The sequence below is a fragment of the Vicia villosa genome, linkage group LG1 (assembly GCF_029867415.1).
Source record: "Vicia villosa cultivar HV-30 ecotype Madison, WI linkage group LG1, Vvil1.0, whole genome shotgun sequence".
NCBI lineage: Eukaryota > Viridiplantae > Streptophyta > Magnoliopsida > Fabales > Fabaceae > Vicia > Vicia villosa.
In genome coordinates, this window is record NC_081180.1 from 246,563,277 (window position 1) to 246,575,563 (window position 12,287).

The 12,287-nt window shown below is 36.7% G+C and overlaps 2 protein-coding genes across 4 annotated transcripts; one reads left to right on the forward strand and one right to left on the reverse strand.

The window, feature by feature from the left end:
- Window positions 1-2,660: 2,660 nt before the first annotated feature.
- LOC131598546 (uncharacterized) lies at window positions 2,661-6,158 on the reverse strand. Its single transcript, XM_058871136.1, has 4 exons — window positions 5,960-6,158; window positions 4,621-5,563; window positions 4,239-4,425; window positions 2,661-4,103 (listed from the first exon to the last, which is right to left on the reverse strand). Exons 1-4 carry the CDS (start codon window positions 6,156-6,158, stop codon window positions 2,661-2,663), a joined length of 2,772 nt encoding a protein of 923 aa, XP_058727119.1.
- A 2,601-nt stretch (window positions 6,159-8,759) lies between these two features.
- LOC131645083 (dicarboxylate transporter 2.1, chloroplastic-like) lies at window positions 8,760-12,191 on the forward strand. Of its 3 annotated transcripts, none has more exons than XM_058915740.1 (5): window positions 8,760-9,716; window positions 10,490-10,803; window positions 10,891-11,339; window positions 11,432-11,564; window positions 12,053-12,191. In XM_058915740.1, exons 1-4 carry the CDS (start codon window positions 8,892-8,894, stop codon window positions 11,545-11,547), a joined length of 1,704 nt encoding a protein of 567 aa, XP_058771723.1. In that variant the 5' UTR covers window positions 8,760-8,891; the 3' UTR covers window positions 11,548-11,564; window positions 12,053-12,191. The 3 variants fall into 3 exon arrangements, with proteins under 3 accessions (XP_058771723.1, XP_058771724.1, XP_058771722.1); XM_058915741.1 differs by lacking the exon at window positions 12,053-12,191 and adding an exon at window positions 11,927-12,049; XM_058915739.1 differs by lacking the exon at window positions 12,053-12,191 and having other exon boundaries at window positions 11,432-11,789.
- Window positions 12,192-12,287: the final 96 nt, after the last annotated feature.

Genomic DNA, 12,287 nt, shown 5'->3' on the forward strand with positions numbered 1-12,287 from the left:
TACCAACAACTATACAACAAGTAACAGACAAACTTAAATCAGCACAACTTGTTAACAACAGCAACATTAAATCAACCATCAACATAAAAACCACAACAACAACAACTTAATTACAACAGCAACTTAACACCAACAACAACTTAATAACACCAGCAACTTCTTAACAACAACTTCATATATACAACATCAAAATATCACAACTTAATAGCAACCTCAAACAACATACAACTCTAGATGTGACTCAACTATGTATATGCATGTGGTACCATTGGAGCAGAACTCCCAACTTAAAATCCGCCAGGTTATCGAGGCGTCAACAAGACATAAGCCTTCAACTTATTTTGCCAATCCAGACCAACGTGGTGAGCATTAGCTCCAACTTAAAAATTGCCAATCTAGACCAACTTAATAATTCTATGCTATGCATACCACCACAACCACAACATCAACTTAATAAACACAACACAACAACGAAAAAATGCAACGACGACAAACAACTTAATCAACATTGGTCACAAGAACAACAACTGCAAAACAACTTAACAACGTTGGTCATAGGACCTGCAACTTAATTAACGCATTAACAACAACTTATAACAACAACAACTCAATTCAATCAACATTGGTCATAAGACCTGCAACTTAATAATGTCCATAAATCGGGACAATTCAACTCAATTCGATTGTACTAGCAAATCAACTTATTCAACATAATTTCAACAAAATAATCCAACCAAAAATACCTACCAACATATATTAATTACTCCGAAAAATTTCGATTAATTTCAATAATTAATTATACCGCTTAAAACTATTAGTAGGTACTATTTCTGTCAATTTTCATTATGTACTAAATTATTTCCTGTCATGCCGCTTTCCTGCTATTTACTACTAATATTGCTACAGGAAAATACTGCTACATAACGATACGGTAACCAATTCCATAATTTCCACTAGTTGCCTCGTACTATTGTCGCCATATTATTATGCTATTTACAGTAATTCTGCTACTCCCAAATAAATATGTTTGAACCCTATAATTCTCTTGAATCTCTATTTCGTCCATCATACAACTTTACTTTTATAAGATCCCTCTGCTAAACGTATATGTATATGCTATCCTAGTTAAATTAATTAATCTAATCATATATACTGCTAATCCAACTCATACTTAGTATAATTATTACTACGCGGGTTATCATTACCATTATAATTATTATTATGTATCTACATATCATGTAATATTCGGTTACCCATGTATATACACTATCTGCAACCAAAATGAAAAGAATAACACAGAGCACACACATAGGTGTGGGCACCCACCTTTAGACTAAGTGGCCCCCGCCCATAAATTGTCACACGTCCCAAAGGGACATTTCCAGGCAAGGGCGCCCGCCCCTTATCAATGGGTTACCCGTCCCAAGCTTATGTGGGACCCCGTCCCACCCTTTTCTAACAGGGACACCCGTCCCTTTAATTTGTGGCCCCCACCCCCAAATTTTCTTCCAATTTTTTACTCTTCAGTATTTTCTCCTTCTTCTTAATTTTCTAACAACTTCGTCTTCTTTCGTCAACAATTAATTCTCAAGCAATCACATCGTTTTCGATTTAACACAACCCAATACAATCACTTAATATCAACAACAATCTATCACAATTACAGGCCAACCAAAATTAACTTATTCTATGACATCGCAGACAACAAATTCAACTCAACTAATTTTCACGGAACCAATTATGACAAACAATTCATGGCACAGATTTATACAATCCAACCTAATATACGGTCTATCATATACCCGGTTATAGAGATTGAACCTCACCCTTACCTTGGATTTATGATCTCTCTAATAATTTCCGGTCGACTTCGTGCTTCGTAGCAGTTTCCAATCTTTTTCCAACAATCCCGCAACAACTTCTCGTATGCATGCTTGCTAAGTGAAAAAGCTAATTCAAGTGCATGTAACCGGTTACCGCGGGATTGTAACCGGTTACACCCAATTACATCTTTGGTGTAATCGATTACAATTGAAACATGATTTAAACAAAATTGTTCTGTAACCGATTACAACTTTAGTATAACAGATTATAGCTGTTGATTTTTCAGTTTTTCTATTTCATTAATTATAATGTCTCATATTATGCACCCTAAATAATTAATGTTTCTCATTATGTCACTCTCTCCCTCTCCACATTGAGTTATTCATCAACCTTGTAGTTTTAAGTTCCAATAATATATACTTACGACTTTCAATTATTCACGAACCTATTCATCATTAAAACCTTTCTCATTCCCTCTCCACATTCAATTATTCACCAACGTGTTTAAACTATATATACTTATGATTTTTAAATACCAACAAAAAGCAGAGGAATGTTGATGCCAATTTAAAAATTTTAAAGCTAAAGATAAAGATGGTGTGTGTAATAGACCTCGGAAAAAAATAGTGTAATTTCCCGTATTTATTTGTAACAAACAAAATCTCTAATAAAAGATCTTAAGCTTTCAAACATATTTTTTAAATTAAAACTTTACAAATATTTTTTATAAATACATTTTATCAGTAATCTTATTTTTTTAAAGCAAATAGAATATATTACTCTCAAAAAAACAGTTAATACAAAGGGTGATCCTTAGATCCAACCCAACAAAGCACCTATAACATCAAAAGAGCTATTTGTTTCCTAGTTTTCTTATACTGCCATCCCCTATATACAATATTATCTAATACGCTTTGTATAATATCTCTATTTGTACTATGTTTGAAAACAATGCTATTTCTTCTACTCCAAATGCCATATACAGTCTCAGTAAAAGCTATCTTCAGTAGGCATGCTCTCCAGCCTTTCCTGGTCACTTCCCGAGTCAGCCAACTCAACTCTTCAGCCCAAGGAAGAGGTTGATGTGATCTGCCAAGCCAATTCAGAACCTGTGTCCATACTGCAGCATTTTCCTTACAGTCAAAAAACAAATGGGGTATACTCTCCTCAGTTTCCTGGCAAATGCTGCACATAGTATTTGTGATCATGTTAAAACGATGGAGCCTATCTTTTGTTGCTAGCTTACCATGGCACAATAGCCATGTTAAGAAACGAGCCTGAGGCCTAGCAGCATTCCTCTGAAACAGACATCTCCAATCCACCAAAGGGCCCTCTTCAATCATGTCATCATACAGCAAGTGCATTTTGAATTTTTGTTGGTGTAGAAGTTTAGTCCAGGTCTGATGATAATGCTGCACTTCTCCCCTTAACTCCAGGATCCTTTTCATCACCCAAGAGCTACTTTGAGCAACCCTTGTTTCCATCACTTCTTGTCCTTTCAAGTAGTACATATGAACCCATTTGACCCACATATTGTCAGATTTCCTGCAGAGATTCCACAAACATTTAATTATAGTAATTTTGTTCCACAAAGTAAGGTTGATCACACGTAGCCCTCCCTGTGCTTTAGGCTTGCAGACAGTTTTCCAGGCAACTGGACTCTTCCTACTAGCAGAAATATTACCTGTCCAAACAAAAGTTCTACACATAGATTCAATTTTGTTAATCACAAACTGAGGCAGAGGTAGGCACTGCATCCAATATTGGGTGATAGCCATAAGAACACTTCTAACAAGCAACAGTCTTCCTGAGTAGCTGAGTAACTTTGCAGTCCAATGGGTAATCCTGTTCATAATCTTGTCAATCAGTGGAAGGTAGTGATTGATACTTAACCTCTTACTAGTAATAGGCACTCCAAGATATTTCATGGGGAGCTGGCCCTCAGCAAATCCTGTTAACTGCACAATACTGTCTTTGGTCTCTTCTTCCATTCCTCCACAGAATACTTGACACTTGCTAGGGCTCATCACCAACCATGTGGAATCAGAGAAATCCTGCACAGTCTTGAGAATCCTTTGAACAGAGTTGGTATCTCCTCTACAAAATAGCAGGATATCATCTGCAAAGGTGAGGTTGGTTATACCAACTTTCTCACACTTTGAGTGAAACTTGAAATCTGAGGTAGCTTGCATTTTCTTCAAGAGCCTGTCAAAATATTCCATCATTAAAACAAATAGCAGAGGAGAGATTGGATCTCCTTGCCTCAGCCCTCTTTTAGCCTGCAAAATATCAGTGTTATGACCATTAATATTAAATTCATAAGACACATTCTGAACTGCAGTCTTTATCCATTGTGTAAACACTTGGGGCATCCCTAACTCTTGCAGTACAGTATCCAATGCAAACTAGTCTACCATATCATAGGCTTTTTGTAGATCTAGTTGGATCATACATTTAGGTGGCCCTCCTTTTCTAGTGTACCTTTTGATCAACTCAAAATCCAGCATGATGTGATTGTGAACCATTTGGCCTTGAATAAAAGCTGCCTGATTAAGACTGACAATGCTAGGAAAAACTCTACCCAATCTTTTGGTCAGGATCCTGGATATTATTTTATACACAGTAGAGCAGCCTACTATGGGTCTAAAATCTTTAGCTTGTTTTGCATCCTTGGTTTTTGGAATGAGAGTCACACTGGTTCTAGTGAAGTTCTTCAGGATCCTACCATGTGTGAAGAACTCCTGAATGGCTGCAATGACATCTTCTTTAACAGTATGCTAACAAGCTTTAAAGAACCTTGCCCCATATCCATCCACCCCTGGTGACTTCAGATCACCAATACCTTTTAGAGCCTCTTGAATCTCATCAATGGTGACCCTGCTGATCAGATACTCTTTTTTCTCCATGTCCAGTTGATTGCCTCTTCTCATTGCATCCACATCTATGTGGTGAATAGTCAGATTAGCCTTGCCCATCAGACCGCCATAGAGCCTCAAGAATTCTGCTTCAATGTCCTTTTGAGAAGTCACAATACTCCCATCCTCTTTTTGAAGGTACTGAATACTTTTAGTATTACCTCGAGCCTTCAGATAAGCTTGGAAGTAGGTGTTATTCTCATCCCCCATCTTTATCCAGTTTATCTTGGTTCTTTGCATAAGACTAGTAGCCTCCATATCATTCCATTTAATCAAGTCTTCAGTGTGAACTTTTATCCTTTCCATTATGTGAGCATCCATTTGGTGAGTCCTGAGGTCATTATAAGCCAACTCAAGATTATTCCTGGCTTCAGCAATCTTTATGTGCAAGTCATTTATAGGCTTATTCAAAGCTCTGAGAACAAGTTGAAGCCTAGCTAGTTTCTTCCATAGCACCTCCATGGGTTTACCAGTCATAGGCTTAGTCCAGCTATCCTTAACAACTTCCTGGAAACCCTCAATACCAATCCAGTTATTGTTAAATCTAAAAGGCCTCTTTCTTTGTCTAGGCCTCATGGGATCACTCAGATACAGTAGAAAATGATCAGAAATGTGAGGAGATAGCACATTCAGCTGGAGATTACCATTATCTTGCAACCACTCCACATTAGCAATAATCCTGTCAATTCTTGAATATATTGGATTTGTACACTGCTTATTAGACCATGTGAAAAAATCACCTTTACTATCCATTTCACATACACCTGTGATACCAAGCATATCATTATAATCCACATATTCAGCTTCTACCACCATTTTACCACCTACCCCACCATTTGCATTAGCAACATTATTATAGTCTCCACAATCTTTTCCTATGTTCCAACTGATTCAATGCATAAATGGCAGTCAACCAGAATTTGAATCCTCCCATCATATCATAAACACCACAATGAATGTATTATTCAGAGCTACTCACATGTCTAATGTCTACTTTATTATTATCCCAATAAAGTCATATCCTATCATTTGCATGATGGTCATATTTATCAATAAAACTACCCTTCCAATGCAGTTTCTCTCTTATTGTCTTAGCATTGCTCTTTTTCACTCTAGTCTCAAGAAGAATTATAATCTCAGCCTGGAAATTTAGGAGATGGGAGCTAATCTCCCTAATTTTCCCAGCTTTATTAAGCCCCCTTATGTTCCATGAGACTAACATGGACCTCTATCTACAGCCACATGGTGGTCAATCAAAACCCCCAGTGCCTCAAAACCATTTAAACAATTCAATTGCTGTGATGTTTTAGGGAATAGGTGACTCTTACTTCTATCTCTCCCAACTTTCTGAACTCTTGTCCATTCCTTCTCCTCAACTACTTCAGCATTATCCTTATGATTATCCTTAGGAGTAGTCATGACCTCAGTGACTGGTTCCTTTGGAGTATGCACTATCTCAATTGTTGGCTCAGATTTCTTCTCTTCAGGATGTTGCTACTTTGGCTTCCATTGTTTAACTCTTGGTTTTTCACCACACTGGTGTCCTACTTGCTGACATTTGTCACAATATTTAGGTCGCCATTCATACTCCACCACTTGTTTCTTTTTCTGGCCTCTGCTATCCTTGATAGTTATCTCATCGGGCAATTTCTTGGTAATATCCACCTCAACCCAAATTCGGGCATAAGATACTCTCAGTTTATGAGTCGTACACTCATCTGTCACCAACGGGGTTCCTAAGGCACTCCCTATATTATTCAAGCTTGAGGCTCCCCAAAGTTGCAGAGGGGGTATTGGAAGCTTAATCCAAATAGGGATAGTTCGCATCAAATCCTTCTTAAGATTGAATTCAGGATTCCATTCTTTAATCAACACAGACATACCTTGAATAGAATACGGTCCCTTCATCAGCACCGAGTCCATATCCTCAGAGTCCTTGAATCGTAGTATGAAATATCCCTCATCATGATAGTATAAGTCTGGTAATTGAACAAAGTTCCATACCTTCTGCATAAAATTCTTGATAGCGTGCATTCTCAGATCCGCCCCTAGCACATACAAGATCAAAGCATTTTCCCATAATTGGAGTTCCGATACTAAATCATCATCATTGATCTCAACTTCAATTTCACCATCAGTCACCATCGGTGCAATGTACTCCATAGATCCACCTTTCGCAGGATTCCGATTATCATTGATAACATCAACCCATAATCGTCTCTGTTCAGGTTCCTCTTTGGTTGCCGTTAGGGTTTCAACATTTGCTCCTTGAATTGCTTTTACCACTTGACTTGTTTTCAATTCTTCATCATCAGTATGCTTATCCGATGTCGCCTCCGGTTGACTCGCCGCCGGCGTGGAGCTTGTCGCCACCGTTGGCACCGTCAGTTTCGGCCGCCCCCGAGAACGCTTCGCTCCCATCGCAATCTTTTGTAGTAGTTCTATCAGTAATCTTATTTCAATTGGTGAGTAATTAAAATTTTATGAAATATTTTATTTATAATAAAAAATACATTTTTTTTAAGAACACTCTAAATAATCACAAAAAAAAATTATTTATTAATTAACTATGCCTAACCTACTGGTTTAATTTTTTTTTAAAGAAAATATATTTAAAAAAAGAAAAACCAAAAATAAATCAGAGCATATGCTTTTAAGATAGGGAAATATTAACCAGTGCCCTTAAGGTGTGTTTAGTTCGAGGTAGAGCGAGGGGAGGGGTGAGAATATTTAAAATGAAATATGTTTGGTTCAATTTTTAGGAGGGGAGAGGAGGGGAGGAGAGGGGAGCAAAATCCTTCCAAATGATACTTTTTGCGTTCCCCCGAATCGGGGGGATTCAGAGGGGAGGGGATTTGAGTTTTAATATTAATTAAATTAATATATTTACTAAAATATCCTCAATTTTATTTTATTATTTTAAAAATATTATTTTCTTTTATGTTTTTACTTTTCTTTTTGTGATTTTTTCTCTATTGCATCCATCAACTTATTATAATTATTCTCCACCTTCAATTTTTTTTATTTTTTTATTTAATAAAAATTATAACTACTAAAATTTTTTGTTTTTTATTATAATTTATTTTATATATTCAAAAGTTGTTATCAACGCATAGTTTATTTTGTGTCGAGAGTTATAATACGAATCAAGTGTACTCAATTTTTTTAATATTATGCGATAAGTTATCACTTTTTAATCACTCAGTTATACAAATATTATTTCCAAAAAATATTTATGAAATTTTTACAATTGAATATGATATCACTTATATAAAATTAGTATGGATAAAATTGTAAATTATTATTAAAATCCCTCCCCTCCCCTCGTGAACCAAACATATTTTTAAACCAAATCCCTTCTCTCCCCTCGTTTGAACCAAACATATATATATATATATATATATATATATATATATATATATATATATATATATATATATATATATATATATATATATATATATATATATATATATTCATTTGAACCAAACAGACTCTTAGGGCACTCTTTAAGTGATTTAAATGGTAAGTTTTTTAAAAAAATACGTGTATTCAATGCATTGAAAACTTTTATAAAATATATTTTGTGTCCTGAGAGCACTGGTTAACAAGATCCTTTAAGATAAAGTATCAATGAAACTATCACATTAATGATAGGGAAGGATTTCTAATTATTAAAAATATTGTTGCTAGAATGTAAAATTATTGTTCATTTAATACATTTTTAATTCAATATATTTTAGACAACTCAATTGGGTAAATTTACCCAACATTTTTAGTTGGGTAATGAAGTTGGAAGAACTTATGATTAGCCCTAGAGAAAGTATGAGTTTTACACTAAACTCTTTATAGCAAAAAACGAGAATGATAATAAAAGGAAAAAAGAAAGTAATTTCATTCTATTCTCCGAGATATAGCTGAAAACGACATCGATAATAACCAGGTACATGAGGGTCACACAAATTCTCAGTGCTACAAAAAGTTTTCTTTTTTATTTTCCTAAAAAGAAAAACACTAAAAAAAAAAACATAGGTGACTCCGCATACAACGTAAGTTAGTGACAAGTAACAACCTCAAAAAACCAACCAAAGCCTCACAAACTCATCACTCACTCATTTGTTGCTACCATTGTTGTTGTTTTGTGTCATTCCAATGGAGAGCTTAGCACTTCACTCGCTCTCCACTCCTTCAACCACCTTCCTACTCCATCGTCGTCCACAACCCATTTTCAGATCTCAATCCTCTCTTCCGTTTCACCCATCTTCACGCTCAACCCCATCAATCAAATCATCACCAATCTCTCAATCTTTCTCTTTTCCCTCCAAAGCTTCAACCTTTAACCCTTTCTCAAAACCCCATTTCCCAATCCATGCTAATTCATCTCCTCCACCTCCTCCTCCATCACCATCACCACCACAACCCTTGCCAACTATTCTTCAAGGTGCAAAGCCAATTCCTTTTCTGATTTCAATCTCCATAGGTCTCATTGTTCGCTTCTTTGTTCCAAAGCCAGTTGAAGTCACTGCTCAAGCATGGCAGTTGCTTTCAATTTTCCTCTCAACCATAGCTGGGCTTGTTCTAAGCCCGTTGCCTGTTGGTGCTTGGGCTTTTCTGGGCCTGACAACATCTGTGGTGACGAAAACTTTGAGCTTTACAGCTGCATTTAGTGCTTTTACTAATGAAGTGATTTGGTTGATTGTGATATCTTTTTTCTTTGCTCGTGGGTTTGTGAAAACTGGTTTGGGGGATAGGATTGCTACTTATTTTGTGAAATGGATGGGAAAGAGTACTTTGGGGCTTTCTTATGGTTTGGTGTTTAGTGAGGTTCTTATTGCACCTGCTATGCCTAGTACCACTGCTAGAGCTGGTGGTGTTTTCTTGCCTATTATTAAGTCTCTTGCACTCTCTGCTGGGAGTGAGCCTAATAGTCCTACCTCTAAGAGGTTGGGCTCTTTTCTTGTTCAGAACCAATTTCAGGTTTGGTTTTACTCTACTTTAGATTCATTTACTATACTTATTGTGTGAAATTGTGCTAAATTTGTTTAAATGACTGTATAAAGTATGTAGCATTGACAAATTCGCTGACACTGAACACTGACATGTAGACACCGTTGATAATTAGCGAAAATTGAAGTGATTGAATATGAGTTGGTGTCAGACTTTGGCACATTTTCGCAAACACTGAACACTGATATGTAGACACCGTTGATAATTTGAGAAAATTGAAGTGATTGAATATGAGATGGTGTCAGACTTTGGCACTCCTTCACAAACACTGAACACTTACATGTAGACACCGTAGATTAATTGAGAGAATTGAAGTGATTGAATACGAGTTGGTGTCAGACTTTGACACACCTTTGATCTAAAGTGTCGATTCTACGTGTTTTTCAAATTTTGCTATTAGTGAAACAACACTTGAGATGATATTGCCAGCTTGGTGTATGGTTTTGTCTTATTAAATTGTGTTTCATCCTTTGTTGTGTTTGTTGATTTTATGATGCGTGTGTGTATGTTTGGCTTATTGTAATTATGGTTCTCAGCGATGTTTGTGTATGTTTGGCTTATTGTAATTATGTGTACTCAGTGATGTTTCGTTATGGTTGGCTTATTGTAATTATATGTTCTCAGCGATGTTTTGTTATGTTTGGCTTATTGTAATTGTGTGTTATCAGCGATGTTTCTAGTTTGCGAATTGCTATTGTATGTTGATGAAATAACTTGTTTGTTGCCTCCGTGGCACGTGACAGTGTGCAGCAAACTCCAGTGCTCTTTTCCTAACTGCTGCTGCTCAAAACCTTCTGTGTATTAAATTAGCTGAAGAGCTTGGGGTGATAATTACAAGCCCTTGGGTTACGTGGTTTAAGGCAGCTAGTTTACCCGCATTCGTTTGTCTTCTTGCTACGCCGTTGATTTTATACAAGATCTGTCCCCCTGAAATTAAGGACACGCCAGAAGCACCTGCCATGGCTACTAAGAAACTGGAAAACATGGGCCCTGTCACTACAAATGAATGGATTATGGTTTCTACAATGCTTTTTGCAGTCTCTTTGTGGATCTTCGGGTACGTCCTATGCCTTCTATTGTAATAGTCTGTTGATTTTTTGGATTGAATAACGGCGATGCTGAAAATATTTCTTTGTTCATGCAGAGATGCTATTGGCATAGCAAGTGCTGTAACTGCGATGGTTGGTTTATCAATCCTCCTCGTAACAGGAGTCCTTGACTGGCAAGACTGCTTGAACGAAAAATCGGCGTGGGATACCTTAGCTTGGTTTGCCATTCTAGTAGGTATGGCAAGTCAGTTGACAAACCTCGGAATTGTCAGCTGGATGTCTGATTGTGTGGCCAACAGCCTTCAAACATTCTCCTTGAGTTGGCCAGCTTCATTGGCTGTTCTTCAGTCTGCTTATTTCTTCATCCACTACCTTTTTGCAAGTCAAACCGGGCACGTAGGGGCTTTGTTCTCCGCATTTCTCGCCATGCAAAGGGCAGCCGGTGTTCCTGGTGTTCTCGCAGCGCTTGCTTTAGGTTATAATACAAATCTTTTCGGTGCAATTTCTCACTACAGCAGTGGTCAAGCGGCTGTGTACTATGGAGGTTTGTGTCACCCTTTATACTTGTGAATTTGGTTTGAAGATATGTTGAAGTATTGGTAACTGATGTGATTTCCGATTCTTGTTTTTGAACAGCTGGCTATGTCGAACTTCCTGATATATTCAGAACAGGATTCATTATGGCGGTTATTAACGCAATCATTTGGGGAGGTGTTGGCTCTGTGTGGTGGAAATTTTTGGGCTTGTATTGATTAGTTTCCATTTGCGTGTAAGTAAATAGCAGTTCTGTATGCTTCTTTGTTACCGGCCAAGAGATAAGATCCCTCTCATTTGAGGACAGTTGAGTTCATATAAAGCTTTTTCTGCTTTTGGCTCAATTATTTGTTAGTTACCCTTGTCTGACTTTATATATACATTCACTGATATACTTACAATGATTTGAATGTGGGAGCTTAATGGCAAGTTTTAGAATAAAATTTACCCGGTTTCACCATGTTTTTGGAGTGTCTTTCTTTCCATTGTAGAATTCATGTGTAGTTCTAATGTTTCGTCTCGTTGTAGCCGACAGGATTATGCTTTTCTTGATTAATTGAAAATAATATCTTAAAATTCAATCTTAATGTGTGCTAGGTGTGTCATTAAGGATTAAGGTTGTCAGTGGTCACAAATTCAGTCAGTTAATCAGTTGCAAAATAAGTTGTTTGATCATCATCCAGCAGTCTTGATTCTGAGTCATGGGCATTGTGTTGAATGTAGATGGAAGTTGTCATGGAGCCCAGGGTAGAGCAGGTGCAAGAAGGGTTGTTCGAAGTAGTTGGTATATTGATTTTAGGTTCGATTGCAATCATTACGATGTTATTAATCCTAGTGGGTTTAAAGTTGGCTTGATCGCAAGGTCTCAATAACATTTGTTGCTATTCTGATTCCAAAAATATTATTGAATAATTGGTTTTAAGTCAATCATGAAATTTTATAGGTTTGATTCAATTGT

Coding starts and splice junctions, on each gene's coding strand:
- LOC131645083 (XM_058915740.1), top strand. CDS start 8,892: ATGGAGAGCTTAGCACTTCACTCGCTCTCCACTCCTTCAACCACCTTC. Junction 10,804..10,890: donor GTCTCTTTGTGGATCTTCGG/GTACGTCCTATG, acceptor TTGTTCATGCAG/AGATGCTATTGGCATAGCAA. Junction 11,340..11,431: donor AGCGGCTGTGTACTATGGAG/GTTTGTGTCACC, acceptor GTTTTTGAACAG/CTGGCTATGTCGAACTTCCT.
- LOC131598546 (XM_058871136.1), bottom strand. CDS start 6,158: ATGACTACTCCTAAGGATAATCATAAGGATAATGCTGAAGTAGTTGAG. Junction 5,564..5,959: donor GGCTGTAGATAGAGGTCCAT/GTTAGTCTCATG, acceptor ATGGTGGGGTAG/GTGGTAAAATGGTGGTAGAA. Junction 4,426..4,620: donor GTGGATGGATATGGGGCAAG/GTTCTTTAAAGC, acceptor AATAATATCCAG/GATCCTGACCAAAAGATTGG.